At 45.9% G+C, this 20,799-nt stretch overlaps 1 protein-coding gene across 5 annotated transcripts in view; it reads left to right on the top strand.

Annotated features, from left to right (window-relative positions):
- Nucleotides 1–14,817, top strand: part of chd7 (chromodomain helicase DNA binding protein 7) — a 58,707-nt gene extending 43,890 nt beyond the window's left edge. For 4 of the 5 annotated variants that reach the window (XM_058062259.1, XM_058062261.1, XM_058062263.1 and 1 more), the window contains 16 exons: nucleotides 507–596; nucleotides 2,269–2,372; nucleotides 3,563–3,692; nucleotides 4,100–4,215; nucleotides 4,812–5,235; nucleotides 5,723–5,931; nucleotides 6,006–6,950; nucleotides 8,865–9,031; nucleotides 9,171–9,425; nucleotides 10,250–10,420; nucleotides 10,491–10,715; nucleotides 10,798–11,016; nucleotides 11,099–11,239; nucleotides 11,308–11,412; nucleotides 12,110–12,287; nucleotides 12,438–14,816. In XM_058062259.1, the coding sequence (XP_057918242.1) occupies nucleotides 507–596; nucleotides 2,269–2,372; nucleotides 3,563–3,692; nucleotides 4,100–4,215; nucleotides 4,812–5,235; nucleotides 5,723–5,931; nucleotides 6,006–6,950; nucleotides 8,865–9,031; nucleotides 9,171–9,425; nucleotides 10,250–10,420; nucleotides 10,491–10,715; nucleotides 10,798–11,016; nucleotides 11,099–11,239; nucleotides 11,308–11,412; nucleotides 12,110–12,287; nucleotides 12,438–13,378 (4,420 nt within the window). In that variant the 3' untranslated portion in view covers nucleotides 13,379–14,816. Of the gene's footprint in view, nucleotides 1–506; nucleotides 597–2,268; nucleotides 2,373–3,562; nucleotides 3,693–4,099; nucleotides 4,216–4,811; nucleotides 5,236–5,722; nucleotides 5,932–6,005; nucleotides 6,951–8,864; nucleotides 9,032–9,170; nucleotides 9,426–10,249; nucleotides 10,421–10,490; nucleotides 10,716–10,797; nucleotides 11,017–11,098; nucleotides 11,240–11,307; nucleotides 11,413–12,109; nucleotides 12,288–12,437 lie in introns of all 5 variants that reach the window. The other variant, XM_058062264.1, reaches the window with a different exon arrangement.
- The last annotated feature ends 5,982 nt before the right edge of the window (nucleotides 14,818–20,799 follow it).

The raw sequence follows: 20,799 nt of genomic DNA, 5'->3' as shown, positions 1-20,799 counted from the left end.
TGATTATGTGCTGCCATCTGCTAGGCTGGAGCACAGTGTTGTGTGGCTAATCAGGCCTGGCACATTGATGGATGAGCATAGAGAGGCTGCCAACACACACACACACACACACACACACACCACTACTTGTGATGCCATTGGTGCACACACACATGCACACACTCACCCTGCACAATGAGCACCAAATGACTTCCTTTACGGCCCTTCCCCCTATGCTGGATCTACAAAGTTGTGGGTTCCCTCCTGATGTGCTCATGTCCTCTTAGTTCCCCCCCACCCCTGTCCTTTGGCCACTTTTGCTACCCTCCTGCACGTCGCGTCACCAGGAGAGCTGAGCCAATCTCAATTGGTCATGACTGGTACTTTTCTTCAAAGTAAACGCCAAATCTGGCCCCTGGAAGATCCATGTGTAAAAAGTAGTAACAAGGCAGAAGCCTTCCTTACCACTGAGTTTATCTCATAAAGCATTTTGTGCTGTCTTGAATTGAATTGAATTTGTGTACCAGGGTGTTGCTGAGGGTGAGAATGCTGTATTACCTGAGACAGGAAGTCATCGGAGACCAGGCTGAACGTATCCTGGATGGAGCGGACTCAAGGTTGGTATCCTTAAAGTAGTTTATCATTTCCTGTCTTCGTGTGCTTTACATGGGTTCAGTTGGTGATTGCTGGTGCAATACCTGGACGTGATTGGCCAAACACAATCAGACAGAGCTGTGTGCATGGAAGACCAGAAGGCATTTTGACAGTCTGATGGTGCTATGAATTATTACTTAGTGTATTTTGGTCTCTTCAAGTGGCCTCTTTGGCAGCCTCTGTTCCTGGTCTGACATAAACACAGAGTCTGTGTGGAATCATCAAGGGGGAGGGGAGGGTGTATTTATTGCATATCTGACCTATTTTGGGTTTTGACAAGTGAGTGGTCATTTGTCATCAGGCCTTCCACTGGGATTGTAAGGACTCCCCTGCTCACATTGTTGCCTTTTCATCTCATCCTCACTGTCTCACGTCTTCAAGCGTATGCTGGGCTGCAGTGGTTCAGGATTAAGATTAGGGTTAGGTTTTGATCCTCACGCCCTCCACTTGATCACTATTGTTGTGTCCCTGGGAAAGCCTCAGCCTGCAGTGCTGCTCACACTGGGGTATGAATGTTTGGTGGTGTTCGGCAGCCATGTTTCCAACAGACCACCTCAGGGCAGCTGTATCTACAGATGTACATCACCACCACCCATGTGTGAATGAGTAATGGCTTCACTTCACTTAAACCCATTATTTATTGTTAACAGTGAATGAATAATAGACATGGTGACTAACAACACAGGGCTTGTCATTTGACTGCAATAACCAAGGAGTTGGTGTATGACTGTTGATCAAGAGATGAGGATGAGGAAGCAGCATGATGCCATCTACTGTATAGTTGCAGCGACAAGCTACTCGACTCTTTCTAATGTGTTGCTCAACCAGGGCCCCCCAGGTCAGACAAATGGTTTATAGATGTTAAAATCTGTGGGGGTCCACCACTTATAAATCCATAAGTAAATGGAACTACTAGATGTTGGAAGTAAGCTAGAGTCCCATCCCCCTCCTTCCACCTTCATGTCTGCTCTCCTTTACCCCACCCCCACCCCATGGCTACTGTGACATACCCATGCGTGTGACAGAGAGAGAGAGAGAGGGAGAGCATACGGGATGCCATGGTGCCAACATATGCCAGGGGGATTTAGCACGTCAGTCTTGGCGTGCTCTTTGTGTGTGTGCACGCGCACACACACACACACACACACACACACGCGCACACGCACCAAAGGGCGGGCGTGCTGCTGTTTGCCGAGATAAGGGAGCATTTCCCAGTGTTGTCTTCTGCTGTCAGTCATGTTGTGGGCTTCTATTGTCTACATGCTGCATTGTCCTGGCTTCCATAATGGATGATTTTCTACACTGTGTGCTGCCACAATACACAAGGTGTCCACAGGAAGACTGCACATACTCTATTTCCACATGCAACCTTGCTGCCAAGTTATCCCATCCTGTGTGAGTTTGGTCACTGCCAAGCCATTTAATGAGTTCCTGCGCTATCAGTGTAGCACAAGTATGTGCAGCAAAGACGTCCACATACGTACGTGGCGTTGTCTTTCTCCTCGCTTATCATCCCAACCTGCTATTGCAAGGTGTCTCATTATACAGTCAGTAAGTCAAGTGTTGGGTGACTTTGGCAGAATGAATCTGCAGCAAAAGGCTGACTGACGTGGTTATGCTGCTTGTGCTCCACAGTGAGTTGGACATCTGGAACCCCCAGCCCTTCCACGCTGAGGTCCCCGCGGACTGGTGGGACAGCGAGGCAGACAAATCCCTGCTCATTGGTGTCTTCAAACACGGTAAGAAAAACCCATTTGCACTCTCAAATCATTTAGTGCAGGCCTGTCCTAACTCTGCCACTAAATGGTGGTACAGTATGATGTTATTTGAGAACACATAGGATAGAAGTCCACATCACATGGAAGTAAGGCTGGAATATTACAGGTAGAACATGTATGAGAAGAAAGAGAGAAGATGCATCCTGAGATTTCTGGCTCTGTGGCCCTCGCTGGTGTGTACCATGGTGCCATGAACACACCAGCCCTGCCTTGGCTTTCTCACTGCCAGTCACCACACGCACACACTAGTTGACAGGTGATGACGGGTGTGAGTGATGGCCGGCGTCTTCCTGTGTCTCTTACACGGGTTCATGTTGCATTTCACCTTCTGGGGATGAACTCCTTCGTCTGGCAGCAATCAGGCCTTTCTTTTGCTGTTTTTGTGGAAGGAAACTCTCATTCGTATGAAATTGATGTCATTGGCATCATTAGCATTCAATTAGGACTGACTCTCGCACGTGGAGGACTCACCCATGCTTCATCATCATCTCCAGTCACCAGGGAGGACACACGCACCACAAAGCACCTCACATGTACGCACATGCACGAAAGGGTGATGACCTGTAAAGGCCCCAATCCTTCATGTGTGTGTGAGATGCTTCATATTTCCCGTTTCTCCCTTCTTCATGTGTCTCAGTAGGATCTGCACATCTAATCTGTTCTGCCCGATTGCCCGTAACGGACGGACAAACGCACGCTCGCGCACGCACGCACGCACGCGCACACGCGCACACGCACACACACACACACACACGCGCGCGCGCGCTAGCTCGCTTTCACAGACACCGTGACACACATTTTCCTCTCTGTCCACTTGCTCTTGCTTTCTCACTCACAGAAACCAGCACCTACACACACACACACACACACACACACACACACACACACACACATGCAGGGAGTGTTGGATGCACGCATGTGCCCACTCAGGCACAGAGACAGGCTGTCTTGCCAGCAGCTGGTTCCTGGGGTCTGCCCTTCTGCTACTGTTTTTCTCTGCCTTCATTTGACAGTCAATGCTTATGGCATATACTGCATGGATGTGTGTGTGTGCGAGTGTGTCAGACAGACCTCATGTCCTACATGAAAAAAATGGTCGCTAACTCTATATCAACATCAGCTTTCTAAAAAGTCTTTACTTTCCTCTTCAGGCTATGAGAAGTACAACTCCATGCGGGCCGACCCCGCCCTGTGTTTTTTGGAGAGAGTGGGCATGCCTGACGCCAAAGCTATCGCTGCCGAGCAGAGGGGCAACGATATGATGGCAGATGGCGCCGAAGGGTAAGAGAGTGCCCGTTGATGACCAAAAGCTTCTTTTTCCCCTCCTCCCTTTTTCTTTCTCATTTGACCTTTTCACACACACACACACACACACACACACATACACACATCATATTACTTTATGTACTATATTTACTATTGCTTTATCATGTTTCACAGATGTCATATTACTTTACGTACTTTCCTATTTATCATGTTTCACTTATATTACTATATGTACTACATTAACCGTTGCTTTATCATGTTACACATATACTTTGCTATTTGACATTATAGATGTGAATAATAATATATTTTGCGGTCTGTGATGATTAGTGATGTTTTTGGATAAGTGAGCAGGCATATGAAGTATAAAGGAGCATATTTGTTTGGAACAGTTGTGAAAGTGAAGTGTTGCTTTCCAACAGTGAGGATGAGGACCCAGAATACAAACCCCTGCGGATGCCTTTTAAGGACGAAATGGACGACTTCACCAACTCTCCACTGGATGACAAAGATGATGCCGGGGAAGGTGAAGCAGATGGTAAATAAGCTAAGATTCTTGATTGGCGTGGCTTTCCTCCACAAAGTAAATGCTCTCCTATCATCGCTCTCTGACAATACCATGCTGTGCATCGTCACTTCACAAAGTGGGGTCCACTAGGTGTCACAGGGTTACGTGAATACAAATGAAAAACAACCAACACTCGCAATTTACCAGTGCGCCTGGACAGGATGTAGCATGAAGTTGTTCATTGCTTTGTGTGCATCGTATCAACACATTAATAAGTTTGATGCAAACACTTGACAACAATAAAATTCACAATAGTACACCAGTTCATCAACAGCAATCCTACCTATCCACTACTCATTACTTCCCCAGTAATTAATATCTCAAACTACTCTACCAAACTACTCACCATGGTCATGACATGACTACTACCAGGAGAAGCAAAGCAAAGAGGGGGAGGAGCCACCAGCAAGGTGCACTGTATTCGGGCAACAGCTCAGAGCAGCCTCCACGGAGGTCTCTGGTTTCAAGGGCGATATGACGTCATAATTGCATCGTTGCTGTGCAGTATGTGTATTTTATGGTTTGTTTGGTCCTGAATGTGGTTCTATATCTTCCCACTCTTGAAGGTAAATCTGCTGAAAACGGTCAAGGCATGCTTTCTGTGGGTAGCGCGGCAGGTTCCAACGAACAGCTCTATTGGCCCGCCGCTTCGGCTCTGACGGCACGCCTGCGCCGCCTCATCACCGCCTACCAGCGTTCCAATCGCCGCGAGCAGCTGCGCCAGGAGGCCCTCAATAGACCCGATGGTCGCAGACGGCGGCGCCGGGACTTCCTGCCTGCCATCACCATGGTTACTGAGGCAGGCGGAGCAGCGGCAGCCTATATCCAAGACCCAACTACGGTCTTCATGGCTGAAGGTAGCGCTTACCTAGCTAAGGGAAGTGCGTATTTTGCTAAAGGTGGCCAGTTCATGCCGGAGGAGACGCCCGTGATGACGGCAAACTCCTTGATGACTGATGGCGCCATGTACTACAAGGAAAGAAGACAAAGGTACTACACACTTCTCAATTTCTCCTTCTCTTGAATGTAATACCAATCAAGAAAACCAGTCCATCACTTTCTAAAGACTGTATGGGTTGGAATGTCCCATGTCTACGGTATTTCCTGTAGACAGGAAATCACACCCCTATTGTCACCTTTGGTCAGGGACATAGCAAGGACTTATTCTTAGTGTTCCAAACACCGCCCTCACTAGCAGTACAACCAAAAGTAACAAGTATCACATGGTAAAATTACCTAGCATACCTTGCAGGTAACATATTTGTATAAAATAGTATTTTTTAGCATGTGCTGTGTGCAGTATCTTGCTAATTTTGCAAATATGGGCCATTGTATGTATGCACTGTAAATATATTGCTAATTTTCCCATACGGTACATGCCAATGTGGGCCTTTGTGTGCCATTCCCAGCAAACAGTGTGATATAACACAGAGCAGCCTTTGCTATGAGACCAATGTGAAATATTTTCTTGTGTCAGATGGACTCGTCGTGAGGAAGCAGACTTTTACCGCGTGGTGTCGACTTTTGGAGTGGTCTTTGACACCCAACGTCAGAAATTTGACTGGGCGCAGTTCAGGGCCTTTGCCCGACTGGACAAGAAGACTGACGAGAGCCTGGAGAAATACTACTACTCCTTCATCGCCATGTGCAAATGTGTGTGCCGCATGCAGGTGAAGAGCGACACAGGTGAGGAATGAGACGCATTTCCACATCTCCACTGTTGATGATGTGGTCATCCGTGTCAACTGTACCTTTTGCAGAACTCCCGGACCCATCGTTGATCATAGACCCCATTACGGAGGAACGTGCTTCCCGCACCCTCTATCGCATCGAGTTGCTTCGTCGCATCCGAGAACAGGTGCTCCCCCACCCCCTGCTCTCTGAACGCCTTAAACTCTGCCAGCCCTCCCCGGACCTCCCAGAGTGGTGGGAGTGTGGGCGCCATGACAGGGACCTCCTCATCGGGGCCTCAAAGCACGGCGTGAGCCGGACTGATTATCACATCCTGAACGACCCTGCCTTGGCCTTCCTGGAGGCACACCAGCGCTTCACCAGCCAGCGAGGAACTGTGCTTAATGCGGGAGAACTCGCCAAAGCCGGAATGGGAACAGCTGAAAGCTCCTCCACTCCTCTCCTCACGTCCGCAGAGCTGGCTCGTGCTGCTGCTGCCGCAAAGATGGCCGCTCATACGGTTACAGAGGAGGCGGGAGATGCAGTCCAGGTGAAGATGGAAGAAGACGAGGCTGGGCCTGAGGTGAAAATGGAGGCTGAGGAGGAGGATGCCAGTGGTGCGCTGTGCATCAAGACTGAAAGTGCTCAAGAAATGAAACATGACAGCCAGCTTAAGGATGATAAACAGGCCGCAGTTACAAAGGTTGAAGAAGACGACAAGACTCGGCCTAAAAAAGAAAACCAGGAGAGCGAGGAGATGGCGGAGACAAATGATGACCAAGACAAAGAATCCATGGAAGGGAAGACCAGTGTGACTCCACTTGAAGATTCCACTCAGCAGACGACATTGAAGGTCCCCGAAGATCCTCAAGCACCGACCACCACCACAGAGGAGGAAGAGCACCAAGTGGAGAAGCGGGACTGCAAGTCTCCTAAATCTCCAAAGTCTCCAGACACGGAGAAAAGCCCGGAAGAGGAAGAGGAGGACAGGATGGACGAAGATGACAAATCGGAGAAATCCTCGCAGGCTGAAGGTATCGTTATCATAATCACAATAAATTATCATGTACATTTGACGCTCTTACATAGGATCCCTTTCTTAGTGGATGAATGTAATCCTGGAATAATAATTTCCAAATGCCTTTCTTCACTATTCCATATTAACAACATATCCCAACATTGTTGCTTATCAGAATGAAATATTAAATGTCTGCTTGACATTCTCACTTGTAAGCACGTAGACCATCACAGTAAAAACGGTAAATACACAAGCCTTTGTCTAATCATGTCATCATCTTACTGGACAGTATATCAGGATGTCCTCACCGTTACCAACAGTTGCTGCCTTGCTTGGCAGAAAAGAGGCAAAATGTCCATGAGTGTTTAGCAAAGTCAAAGCTGACACTAAGATAATACTGCATCTCTGCTTTCATGCATGACTAAGCAAATTCAAACAATATTCATATTAACATATTTACATGTTTACATCCACAAAATCAATCGGATCAGAATTAGAGAATCAGAATCAGAATGCCCTTTATTGTCATTTTACATATAGTAGAATGAAATTGCAGCAGCTCCATTTTCAGTGCAAGACAGTATGACAGTACAAAATATAGAAATTAGAAGAATAAATAATAATAAATAACAAAGGGTCTACATTTTAGAGGACGATTACATCCACAAAATCAATCGGATGATTCAATATCAATATTTTCAGTTATAGGCGCCTTCTAAATACACTTTTTAACATGATTGGAGCCCCTCTACATAGAAAATAACACTCCTATTACCCAATATAATTATTTTACCATTTTCTAAATATGCTTTTTAACATTATTAGAGCCTTCTGGACATGAAAAAACACCCGCATAGTCATCTTACACTCCTATTACCCAACATAGTAATTCAAAGAGAAAACAAGACATAGAAAACCAGCTTACCACCTTCTAAATAAGCTTTTTAACACGAGTAGAGCCCTCTAGACATGAAACAACACCCCTACAGTCACCTTTACACTCCTATTACCCAATATAGTAGATTATTGTCACATCATTGTCGTACTGGTAGCTTTAACTGGCTGTATACTCCAGCTACCCAGTTTAGGCATAAAGAGTACATAAGCTATTTAAGATGTACACTAAATAAAACTTGTCTTTGTGTGTGCCACAGTAAATGTGTTCCCCAGGACAGTAATTCCCAGGCTGGGGTACGCGTAGTGGCACCTGAGTAAATCTCAGGGGGCATGTGGAAACGTTTCATTTCCAAGATGCTAAGTAAATATTGTTAGTGGTTTGAGAGCCCACCGTGATGTAGTGGTTAGCGTTCTGGACTTTGGAGCGGACGCTTCAGGTTCAAATCTCCACTGGTAAGCATCATCGGTATTCGTCAGAAAGGGCACCCGGAATATAAAGGCTCAAGCCAAAAATCTGTATTTAGATCAAAAAGATCCGCTGTGGCGACTCGGTTGGTTCTGGCGGTTTGATGCTTGCCTCACTGACACCTAGTGGCCAATGCGGAATACTACATTCCTAATTCTGCCCTGTATTTGTTCTTTGACCTCATTTAGCCAACTTTATGCTTGAAAAAGCTTCAATTAGGCCAAGAAGCAGTTTGCTCAAGTATCTATATTTGTTTACAAAACAACAATGATATATGAAAATGCCGCTACCATGAGGGTGTGCCGTACTGTGCTATGATCTGCCGTGATTTCCCACCAGCGGTGTTGTGTAGTTGAGGTTGTTGCACTAAGCACCTTCTGTTAAGTGAAATGATGTAATTTGCCTGCCCCCCATCAACACACGTCATTTGGTCAGAGGCTATTTCTGCTTTCCCTGCTGACTCCAGAGTTGAAATGGGTCCTGAGTTCCAGGGGCAAGATGATAAAATGAGTTTGTGTCCCTTGATGACGCTTGTTAATGAAGAGGTAAAATCCTGTCTTTCTTCAGTGAGTGCTGCATCCGAGCAGAAGAATTTTGATGAAGAGAGTATCGCGTCTTTGAGCACGTCTGCTCGAGATGAAACCAGAGATGGCTTTTGTCCCGATGACCTGGCAGAATCTTCTGGCCTGCAGGCCTTGGGGGACAGAAATTACTCCTACGCACTCTGGCCTAAGGTGAGTCTCTGACTATACGGGAAATGATGCCATTTACTTATTCCCAAATATTCCAAGGTGCTTTAAGTAGACGTAGATACGCACTGATGTACACCATTGAGAGATGTATCACAAGCTGCCACTCGTTTCCACGCCGCAGGATCGAGTGATGATTAACAGGATGGACAGCATCTGCGAAGCCGTCCTGAAGGGCAAGTGGCCTGTCAACAGGCGCCACATCTTTGACTTTCCTAGCAACATGCTGACCGGACACGTCCCCACCATGACCACGCCGTCCGTAGCCACAGCAACAGAGAGTCCGCTGCAGAGGCGGAGCTTGGGCGAGCTGGCAATGAGCGGGATCCACGCTCCTTACAGCGGTGGCGAAGATAAGACGCTTTCTCCACAGCTTCATGTAAGAACTCAACATTAGTGTTAGCATTAGTGGCGACTGTGTGCAGTTAGCTTCACTCGTTCAGCTATTCTTTTCAAATTCTATTCATATCCAACAGTGGGAAACCCTACTTTGGCCAACTACTACACATATTTAGACATACATATATATTGTATGTATATACACATATTTACACCCTTACTCACACCTCACTAACCAGCACGAGCTCATCAACCCAAATGCCCACCGTGGAACTCTTGGGAACAAGAAGTTACCCAGCATTCCCCGTGTATGTCCACAGCTACTCATGGGGTGTCGAGATAAGCGGTTTCTGTGGTTGGCATCCATCCGGGTTAGCATCTGCCCTGGTTAGCATCCACCCCAGTTAGTGTGCTTTTCAGTTAAAGAACATTGAAGGTTCTTTTATACCTTCAATGTCCCCAGCGAGACACCACCTTCCTGTTCGGCCATGACTCTTTCTACAATTTAGTCATTTTTCTCACTTGTTTACCTAAATCCTGCCTTTGCTACGATCTGTGGCTCCATTTTGGGTTATTGAGGTGAGAAACGGGGTTGAATTGTAGGAGGAAATCGTGGCCAATCATATCTTCAGTGAAGGTAAAAGTACTCAATGTTGTTTTATGCTTTCATTCATCATTTAGACAATATGTATTTAGAATTGTTAGTGCATGTCACACTAAAAATCTGTTTCATTTTGGACTTTGTGGAACAGATGATTGATGATGATGTAATATTTGGTTAGCGGGAGACCTTGTAGAAGGAATGGCTGACACTCGTGCACCCTGACATTGTACTTAGTAGTATTTGATGATTATGTGGTGCAGGACAACGCTCTGGGCCTCAGCGTGCCTCGACAGAGGAGGAGGAGAAGGAGGAAGATCGAGATTGAGGCTGAAAGAGCAGCCAAGAGGCGCAACCTGATGGAGATGGTGGCCCAGCTGAGAGAGAGCCACGCCACCATGGAGTCCCAGAACCAGGCCATGGATCTCACCAAGGTACGCTTTGGTTAGAAGCCCACTTGGGAGAAAGACAGTGTGAAGTGAAAGGGCTCCACTTTCTGCTCAGGGTGTGCAGGCTTCTCCGTCGCTGACCGGCTTGCCTGGAACTCTGGTCGCCAACCCCTCTTTTAAGGCCCAAATGGAACTGCTGCAGCAAGCCCCGCCCCTCGGACACAGAGCCAATGGTTCGCTGGAGGCTGATCTGCCAATGATGAGAAGGAGGCGGGGACGCAGGAAAAATGTTGAGGGTCTGGAGCTGCTGTTTATGTCCAACAAAAGATCTACAGGCGGGGTGACTACTATGTGACACATAGATAAACTATATCATAGATGGATAAAATATGCTTGATAGATTAAATAATGTCCATGCTCAGGATGATGGTGACGGGAGCAAGCTTTCGGGTGTGGATGGGCTCCAGGACGCGGGCCGTGCCCATAGAGGCCTGTCCGTGTCGGAGCAGAGTCCCAGTGGGAGATCATCTCTTGCGTCCGGCAGTGTGGAGGAGGAAGAGGCCACGGTTTCCAACAAAGAGCTGGGGGAGTGGCTGAGGCAGCATCCCACGTACGCCATGGACATGGCAGGATTCACACCAGTACGTGGTCTTCTTCTGCTTGTCATTCATTTGGTCTGCCAAATGATCTGATTGGTCTGAATGGGTGTGCTTGCGTCTGTAGAAGAAGGAAGAGTTACTGCTGTCTCAGTTCTCCAAACCCAAGCAGAAACGTCATCGCTGTCGAAACCCCAACAAGATCGACATCAACACCCTGACGGGCGAGGAGAGAGTGCCTGTGGTCAACCGCCGTAACGGCCGCAAGGTCTCATCTTTCTTTTTGGACGCTTTTTTTTTGTGTTTGTTTGTCTGAAACTGATTTTCTTCCTCTAGATGGGAGGGGCCATGGCTCCACCCATGAAGGAACTTCCCAGGTGGTTACTGGAAAACCCAGAATTTTCTATTGCACCTGACTGGACCGATATTGTCAAACAGTCGGTTAGTATGGTTGTGGTTTCATTTATTTGCAACATGCACACGCTTTACTTTGACTGCTTCGTCTTACAATGGAACATTGACTGTAAGCCATACCCTGTAGTATGTACTATATACACTACATATACAAGTCTACAAGTAGTAGTACACAGGTCACGGATGTAGAAGTAGTACATAGATCTATAAAAGTCATGTATATAAGTAGTATATAGCTATAGAAGTCATCCATCCTTTTTCTATGCTGCTTATCCTCACTAGGGTGGCAATATGCTGGTGCCTATCCCAGCTGTCTTTGGACAGACAATGGCACGGCACACATAGACAAACAACCATTCACACTCACATTCATACCTATGGACAATTTGGAGTTGCCAATGAAGCTGACAAGCATGTTTTCGGAATCTATATAAGTATTGTATAGATATAGAGAAGTAATGTATACAAGTATTATCAAAGTCATGTATGTAATTAGTATATAGCTAGAGAAGTCATGTATAGAAGTATTTTATATATATATGTGTGTGTGTATATATGTGTGTATGTATATGTCATTTATATACACAGTATATAGCTATAGAGAAGGCATGTACTGTATATAAGTATTATATAGATACAGTACATAGAAGTCATGTATATCAGTCTTATATATCTGGTATTATATAGAAGACATGTAAGCTTATGTATGTAAAAATGTCTCCAGGGTTTTCTCCCAGAAGCCATGTTTGATCGGCTGTTGACTGGTCCCGTGGTCAGGGAGGAGGGCGTCCGTCGTCGCGGACGACGACCCAAATCCGAAATAGCGAAGGCGGCGGCTGCTGCCCAGGTCGCGGCGGCTCAGGCTGCCCAGGCCTCATTGGCCACAGCCGCTTCCTCTGCAGGTGAGATGTTTCCATGTGATTGGATTGGTAGCCTGAGACTTTGCCATGTCCTCTTGATGATGATGATGGTGGTGGTGTTGATGATGATGGCGGTGATGATGATGATGATGATGATGGCGGTGATGGTGATGATGGTGGTGTGCGTTGCAGGAGGCATGAACCCTCTGCTGCTGAACAGTCTGTTTGGAGGAATGGACCTGTCGTCCCTGCAGAGCCTCCAGTCTCTCCAGCTGGCTGCGGGTCTCATGGCCTTCCCTTCACCTTCTGACCCCAAGCAGGCCGCCGCCTCCATGCTGCCCCTCATGCTGCCCGGCATGGGAGCGCTACCCAACATGGCCGCCGCCATCCCCAACATGTTCGGCCTGGGCGGCCTCTTTGGTAGCAACTTGGCCGCCGCTTCCAGCGCCACGGTGGCCTCTGCATCTGGGAACGCCAACGGAACCGCCGATGGAGACGCAGAAGAAGATGGTGAAGAAGCGGCGAAGAGGAAGCGGAAGGAGGAGGAGAAGAGAGACGGAGGTGAGGAGGTGGTAGAGGAAGAGGAGTCGTTAGATGATGCCAGTGAGGGCAACAACGTCACCAAGAAGAACATCCAGAAAGATGACGAGGAAGGTGAAGAGAACGTGGAGAAATCCCAAAGTGCCCCACCTCAGATGCCAGCTGCTGATTCTCCGGCCGACGTCTCCATCAACAGCGAAGCCGCCGCTCTGCTGGCCGCCGCCGGCATGTCCGCCAACTCTCTGGCGTTCAACCCTTTCCTCCTGTCCACCATGGCCCCCGGCCTCCTCTACCCCTCCATGTTCCTTCCTCCTGGCCTGGGGGGACTCGGTCTGCCTGGCTTCCCCACCACCTCCACCTTGGCCGACCTCCAGAGCGCCATGGGCGTGCTGGGGGGCAACGCCGCCACCACTCCTTCAAAGGATGACGACAAGGAGCAGGAGGAGGAGGAGGAAGAGGAAGAGGCACGAGGAGGCGAGAGTGACTTGGCGGAGGAGAACGTGGAAGCCACAAGCCACGCTGAGGAGTCCGTGGTAGGGGAGGGGGGGCTGGGAGGTGATGAGGAAGAGGGGGCGTCTCCACAGAAGGACTAGACCAAGAACAACCCACCCCCCCACAGACCCCCCCACCTTTACACACCTCCATCTCAACTAGCCTTTTTTCCTTTCTGGGCTTTACTGATTTTCTTTGGGGAGGGGGGGCATTTCCTGTGTGTGTCAGTAAAAGGGGGGGGGGGGTGAATCTTTTTGCATAGTCAGGGAAATATCAAAGACTGTTGGCCAGTTTGCATCGCCACCCTCAAATACCAAGTTCCAGTAGTGCTAGCAATACTTTCATTATTATTATTATAACCATTATCATCATTATTATTGTTATTGTTATTATTATTATTATTATTGCTTCGCTCAAGACGCAAACATATTTTGTCCAGCCTGCTTGTTGTTTTGGGCAGCCTCTCGTCTTAAAGGCTGGCGCTGCTGCGGGGGGGTTGGACCCCCCCCCACATCAGACACACACACACTGAAGCCCTAAATACCCCCCTCCCACACCCCCATGCTACCCTGATACTGTTAAGCCAGTCACACACTGAAAGCCGCCGAGTCTTTCCACTGCCAGCTTTCACTCCTCGGAAGGGATGGTGGTGATGATGATGATGATGATGTTTGTAGCACAGAGGAAGCAGACACGCTGGGTCTGCACCGCCAGTACACCCCCCCCCCACCCCCACCCCCAGTTGATGATTCTGTGCACGGGACGTTCCCGCTAGTTTCCCCGTGGACGCTGCTCCCGTCTGGCAGAGACCAGTTAGTCACACACACTGACGGCACACAAACGACACGACACCTTCAGCTTCTTTCCCGCTTCTTCTCTCCTCCGGGAAAGCAAGAGGCTTCATTTGTTTCCGTTTCCAAACCGTTGAAATGAAAAATAGACGGACTCATCCTCTCACGCGCGTCTCCTTCTGTCTGTCATGCTGACACAGCAATAACCAAGGCAGCTTTTGAATGTCCCACATGACTCGCCCAGCACACACACACACACACACACACACACACACACACACACACACACACAGACTGTATGAATAAACCACAAGTGTCGTATTACTAGAAAATCAAGTGTAAGTGAGAAGTACTGCAATCACTCTGTTCCTGTTGATGCACTGGTGTTGAAAGAAATAATCAGGTACCTTTTATTACTTAGATACTTTTCTTGAAAAAATGGACTTTTTGTTACTTTTAGCCAGCAAGCTGAAGAGCATTACCTCAAAATTCTTATCTAGCCTTGAAGTTTACAGACTTATCGTGTAAATGTTTTTTTTTCTTTTCTTTTTGGGTGTGTGTCTTTCTGTTTTTTGTTTTTTTTTGGAGACATCATGTATGATGAATTGTAGCGATGATGCTTTTAATAAAAGTGAATCATGATATTGGCCTAGGAAACCAAAGCACCGCTTCTGCCTGCCGTCTTTTCTCATGCTGCTCTCCTCCAATTTCAGATCAACATTTGCCATAAAGGTCACCTGGAACCCCCCTCCTCCTTTCTTTAAATGTCTATTCCAGGGGTCGGCAACCTTTACTATGAAAAGAGCCATTTCACCCACTTGCCCACTAAAGAAAAATAGCCTGGAGCCGCAAAACGTTGTATGTTTAAAACAACATTGGAGGGAAAAAAAAAGACGAGTTGGAGTACTCTTGCTAGTACTGGAGATAAACTTTTGTTTTTAAATGAGCTCTAATTTATTTTTTAGAATCGTCAAATAACTCATTAATAATAATTAATAACTCAAATAACTCAAAGTATTACTCATTTCCCTTCATGTTAACCTGTCAGAGAGAACTGGATAGCATCCTGTCTGCTCATTCAGTCACCAGTCAGAACTCAGTTAGGATGCATTCATGGTCTCACACAAAGTTGGATTTTTGTAAACTCATAACAAAGACGTGCATTTTCACCACACGGGTGCTAAAAAATATTCAAGCATTGCAAAGGGAGCCGCAACAAAGAGGCTGGAGAGCCACATGCGGCTCTGGAGCCGCGGGTTGCTGACCCCTGGTCTATTCATTCATTTTCTACCGCATTGAAAGGTTTAGCTAATCAGATGAACACATGCTGAGTCAGCCCCGCTATGGTGCATTCAAAGACCACTAAACGTGACAAAATTAACACTTGGAACATTGACTGTATGCTGTATTTATCCTGCATTATCAAAGGGGTTAGCATCGCTCTGGTTAGCATGTTTTTCACTTTGTCAAACGCATTCTCTCATGTTATGAGGCCTACTGTATTTTATTTAATTTAATTTATTGCCAAACGTCCTCCTTGTTAGCATACGGTTAGCTAGCTTACAAATCACCCGTTTGTGATCGATCCATCCATCTTCTACCACTGATCCCAGATCGGGATGCTGGTGCAGCGGCCCAAGCAGGGAGTACCAGTCTTCCCTCTCCCGGGCCGCTTCGTCCAGCTCCTCTCGCCGGATCCCGAGGCGTTCATTTTGGGTGTTTGTACCCGTGATCTCTCAAGAGGATTGGTCCCAGGGCCCTCGCTGTGCGTCGAGGTGACTGACTGAATCTAGCCGGAACTTCTCTACCTCGCGTACCAGAGAGGTGACGTTCCACGTTCCAGGAGCTAGCCCAGGGGTGGGCAAACTACGGCCCGGGGGCCACATGCGGCCCACTAAGCGTTTGAATCCGGCCCGCCAGTTGCTTTCTAACTTTTAACATACGTACATGCTGGCAACATGACTTGCAAGTCGGATGTCTTATTCAGTCAAAAAATAAATTATAATAAAAATTAAAATATATATATATTTTTTTTTTTTTAATGTAAAATTCAAGTTTGTAGTTTGATGTGATCTGATGTTTAAAGCGTTAGAATCCGGCCCGCCAGTTGCTTTTTAACTTTTAACATACATGCTGGCAACATGACTTGCAAGTCCGATGTCTTATTCAGTAAAAAAAAAAAACAATAAAAATAATTTAAAAAAAAATTAAAATGTAAAATTCAAGTTTGTAGTTTGATGTTTAAAGTGCTCTGGAAAAAAGGGATATATGGAACATATTTAAAACATATAGCTAATAATCTGACACGTTTACAGATAAAATTATACAAATAAGTAAATAATAAATATATAAAAATATAATATAATTGATATATAATGTAATTAATAATACAATTATAATATATATAATAAATTATATATATAATATGTAGATTAAATATAATATATAATATAATAAATAAAATTAGACAAATAATTCAAGGTGGACTGTTAGAATTATAAGCAAATACAAATATATATATATACAAATAAATAAATTAAATAAATAATAAATATATAAAATATAATATATTAAATATAATATATATACAATAAAAATAATATATATATATAATATAATTAATCATTATAATATATAATAAATAAATAAAATTAGACAAATAATTCAAGGTGGACTGTTAGAATTATAAGTGTAAAATAGTGTGTGTTATAAAAAATATATATTCTGGCCCCCCAGACAGTTTTGTTAACTCAATGCGGCCCACGAGTCCAAAAGTTTGCCCACCCCTGAGCTAGCCTCTGTAGCCGAGGACCGGGCCGCCAAGGCCCCCCCCCCCCTCTGGGTCCCAAGCTCACTCAGCACCTGACCCCTCTCACTCTCTCACCCCATGAGGGGGGGCATGACATTTGTCATGGGAGACCCTACCAGGGGTGGAAAAACCCTGGACAATATGGCTCCGAGGATCATTGTCTATGATGTCGTCATATTTTAGTTATCAGATAACTAAAATATGTTACAATTAGGACAAATGAACATTTATGGTTACCTTTACCTTTGAAGACGTGATTGAGAAGAGGAAGTTGGTGGTTGATCTTGCTGCCACGTGGTGTCTTTGTATGCGTTTCAAATGTCCATTATAATCGGAACAGTGGAAAAACACATTTTGTGTTAACATTTGTGGCTTTTTGGACGGATGATTAGATTTACATGATTTATATCTAATCAATTCATTTAGCGTCCGTTTTGGTTGGAGTCAGGGGACACCATCTGGAATGAAATCATGACAACACAAACTCTTATTTTGAAACAACCTTAGTAGCGGTGACTCATCGGTCAAGAAGAGGTGAAGGAACACAACAAAGAGTGTGTGTGCAGCTGCTGACTAAATAGACAGTGACAGGCAAACACTCCAGTGTGGGGGGGGGGACTCTATATCCTCCAAACCCTCCTGCTAACAGGACATTGACATTCACCTCTCATTTTGGATCATCATTTGCAATAAAAAATGACTAATTATTAGAGTAGATTCCACTCCAGAAGCCTCCTCTTCTCTTTTCAGTTGCCAGTGTTCACTCGCCACACAAGCCGGTTCAATTCCCAAATGTGTTCCACCTCATATTCACTTTTTCGAGGATAGTTAGTAAATCTACGGCCACTAATAGCCTGCTGCTCAGGTTGGTGCTACAGCAAAAAAATACTACTAATAATGGAAAAATTAGCAAGAATATATTATATAGAATAATATGAATAATTCTGGGTGGCACAGATCTCACAGCTAGGAGACCAGGGTTCAATTCCACCCTGTGGATTCGTGGGTTTACATCCCACATTCCAAAAACATGCTAGGTTAATTGGCCACTCCAAATTGTCCATAAGTATGAATGTGAGTGTGAATGGTTGTTTGTCTATATGTGCCCTGTGATTGGCTGGCCACCAGTCCAGGGTGTACCCCGCCTCTCGCCCGAAGACAGCTGGGATAGGCTCCAGCACCCCCGCGACCCTCGTGAGGAAAAGCGGTAGAAAATGAATGAATGAATGAATGAATAATTCTATATATTATTATATCTATTATAAAATTATATATATTATAAAATAGTATAATTATATATATTATATGTATGTATATTAGATTAGATTATATTAGAATTCTATTATATAGAATATATAGAAAAATGTCCAAATATTTTGTGGAAAAAGTTTGAATCTAACAGGACAAAATGAGGTTGTAGACTAAAGAATAAAAGAAAGAATAAAAGCCCAAACATTATGGAAGAAATTACAGCGAGTGTGTGTGTGTGTGTGTGTGTGTGTGTGTGACAGACGTCTGGCCTAATCGCCTTGCCAGAGGAAGTGGAACGTGAAATCCACCAGCCACCCCCCCAACCCCACCCCCCCAACCCCCACACACTGTACACTGCATTCTCTTCTTAGGATTGTACAATATTTGTTGGTGTGTCAGGTCATCTATGAATCAATACAGGATGATGACTACAGCTTTAACAACCTTTAATGACTGTAATTAACACACACTTCCTGTTAGCTACGACTGTGGAGCCACAAGCAGGAACAAACGTTGATAAATGTTAGAAAAAAAGTCAAGAGTATTTGTGAGTATCCATGATGAATGGAGAACTTTTAGAAGAGTGGAAAGGAGAGCAAGACGGAGTATATGTGTGTGAATGAGAAGGACCCGAGTGGAAGAGTGAGGTTACAGGGAGAAGAGATACAGAAGGTGGAGAACAATTCGGAACAACAGAGATTGTGAAAAGGAGGTGAAGAAGCGTGTGCAGGCAGGATGGAACGGGTGGAGGAAAGTGTCAGGCGTGATGTGTGATAGAAGAGTTTCAGCTAAAATGAAAGGGAAGGTAAACCAAACTGTGGTGAGACCAGCCATGTTGTTTGGTCTAGAGACGGTACCACTGAGGAAAAGACAGGAAGTAGAACTGGAGGTAGCAGAGATGAGGATGCTGAGGTTCTTTGGGTTAGGAGTAGTGGCAATTCTGGCTGGAATTACCGCCCTCCACCTCCCCCCCATGAAACATGAAACATTGAAGTCGGAGAGAGAGAGGTTGTCATGGTGATGCCACGCAGGGTTCCAGTGATAAAGAGCCATCTGCCGTCAGCATGACCACCTACAGCCTGGCTGTCGTCACGGCGGCCATGATTGATGTTCCCCAGAGAGTGACGCCATGATGAGAGTATGATGGAAAGAAGGGAGGGGAGATGAAGGGGGGGGGGTTACAAACTCGGGAGGACGTGTGCTCCTCTCCTCCTCCCTTCACGCCAACCCCCCCCTCTCTGTTACCAGGGGAGACAAATGGATGACCCCCTGCCTCCCCCACCTCCTACACACACACACAACATGGTGACATTCATTGTATGTACTTATACATACTTAGAAATACTTATATGTACTTATACATACTTATACATATATGTACTTCTTTATACTTGTACATACTTCTACGTATGTACTTATACAGGGTTAGGGTTACTAGCTATACGTATACATGCTTCTATGTAACTCTACATAGAAGTATACTAAGTATATAAGTATAAGTATAGTTGGGTGAGAGATGAGGAAGAGGATGTGATCTTCCTTGTCACGTGTCACTCATCTATGGGTCAGGTGGTCGCTGGGAGCCAATCAATAAGAGATGTCAGGATGAGGGAAATGAAGTCACATGATTGGCTGACACAGCGCCATCAGCAGCCGCTCCTGGGAATTGATGGAGCCCACAATTCGTGATCCTATTTCACCCGCTTATCAATGATACACACACACACATACACACACATACACACACACACACACACACACACACAAGGAAATTGATTTTATTTCCCCCCTGATTCATATGTGTATTGATGGTCATGTGCAGTGGCAGAGCTATGGAGTGGCCGGGGGTGGGGGTCGGGGTGGGGGGCCCTGCCCATCCTTGGCCACCCCAGTGGCCCCCCTACGACTGCAGGACAATTTTTTCACAAACGCGGCTCTGTGGTACCGGAGACCACTTCAGCCTAATCGTTTCTGCTCGGACGCATTTCACTGCAGCACACAATTTTCAGTGGCGATGCAGGAGGGAGTTTTGTGTTGAGTGTGAATGGTTGTTTGTCTATATGTGCCCTGTGATTGGCTGGCCACCAGTCCAGGGTGTACCCCGCCTCTCGACCTCAGGCAACTGGGATAGGCTCCAGCATGTCTGCGACCCTTGTGAGGCTAAGTGGCATAGAAAATGGATGAATGTATTTATGTATAATACTACTACTAATCCTATATTGATGTATAGAATATGTCATAATAATATTCAGTTTTTTCTGTGTGTGTGGTCTTCCTTTTCAACTAGTTCCCTAAAGACCCCTCCCCCCATCACCACAAACTGTCAGAGGAAAATGGAGACTTGCAGGGGGGGTGGGGGTGGGGGGGTGACCACATCAAGCATAGATCAGTGGATCATCCGCATCACTGAACACACACACACACAGGCAGGGTGGGGCTATGAGGTCACCAGGAAGGCAGCAGGCTACTGGTCAACTGGGAGGTGAGACGTTAAGACAACAGGCCCATACTGGTGATACTGGACTGTCACCATGGCAACACGCCTCCCACGTCTGTCAATCAAATTATTATTTTTTTTAATATCAATTAATCAACAAATAAACACCAACGCTGCACTTTCTCCCTCGGCAGGAAACAAAACCGGATCCTATTGGCCCTCATGTCACTCAGC

Source organism: Doryrhamphus excisus, chromosome 22 (genome assembly GCF_030265055.1).
Source record: "Doryrhamphus excisus isolate RoL2022-K1 chromosome 22, RoL_Dexc_1.0, whole genome shotgun sequence".
In the NCBI taxonomy this organism is placed as follows: domain Eukaryota; kingdom Metazoa; phylum Chordata; class Actinopteri; order Syngnathiformes; family Syngnathidae; genus Doryrhamphus; species Doryrhamphus excisus.
Note: the sequence above shows the minus strand (reverse complement) of the source record. Positions and strands in the feature narration are given on the sequence as shown.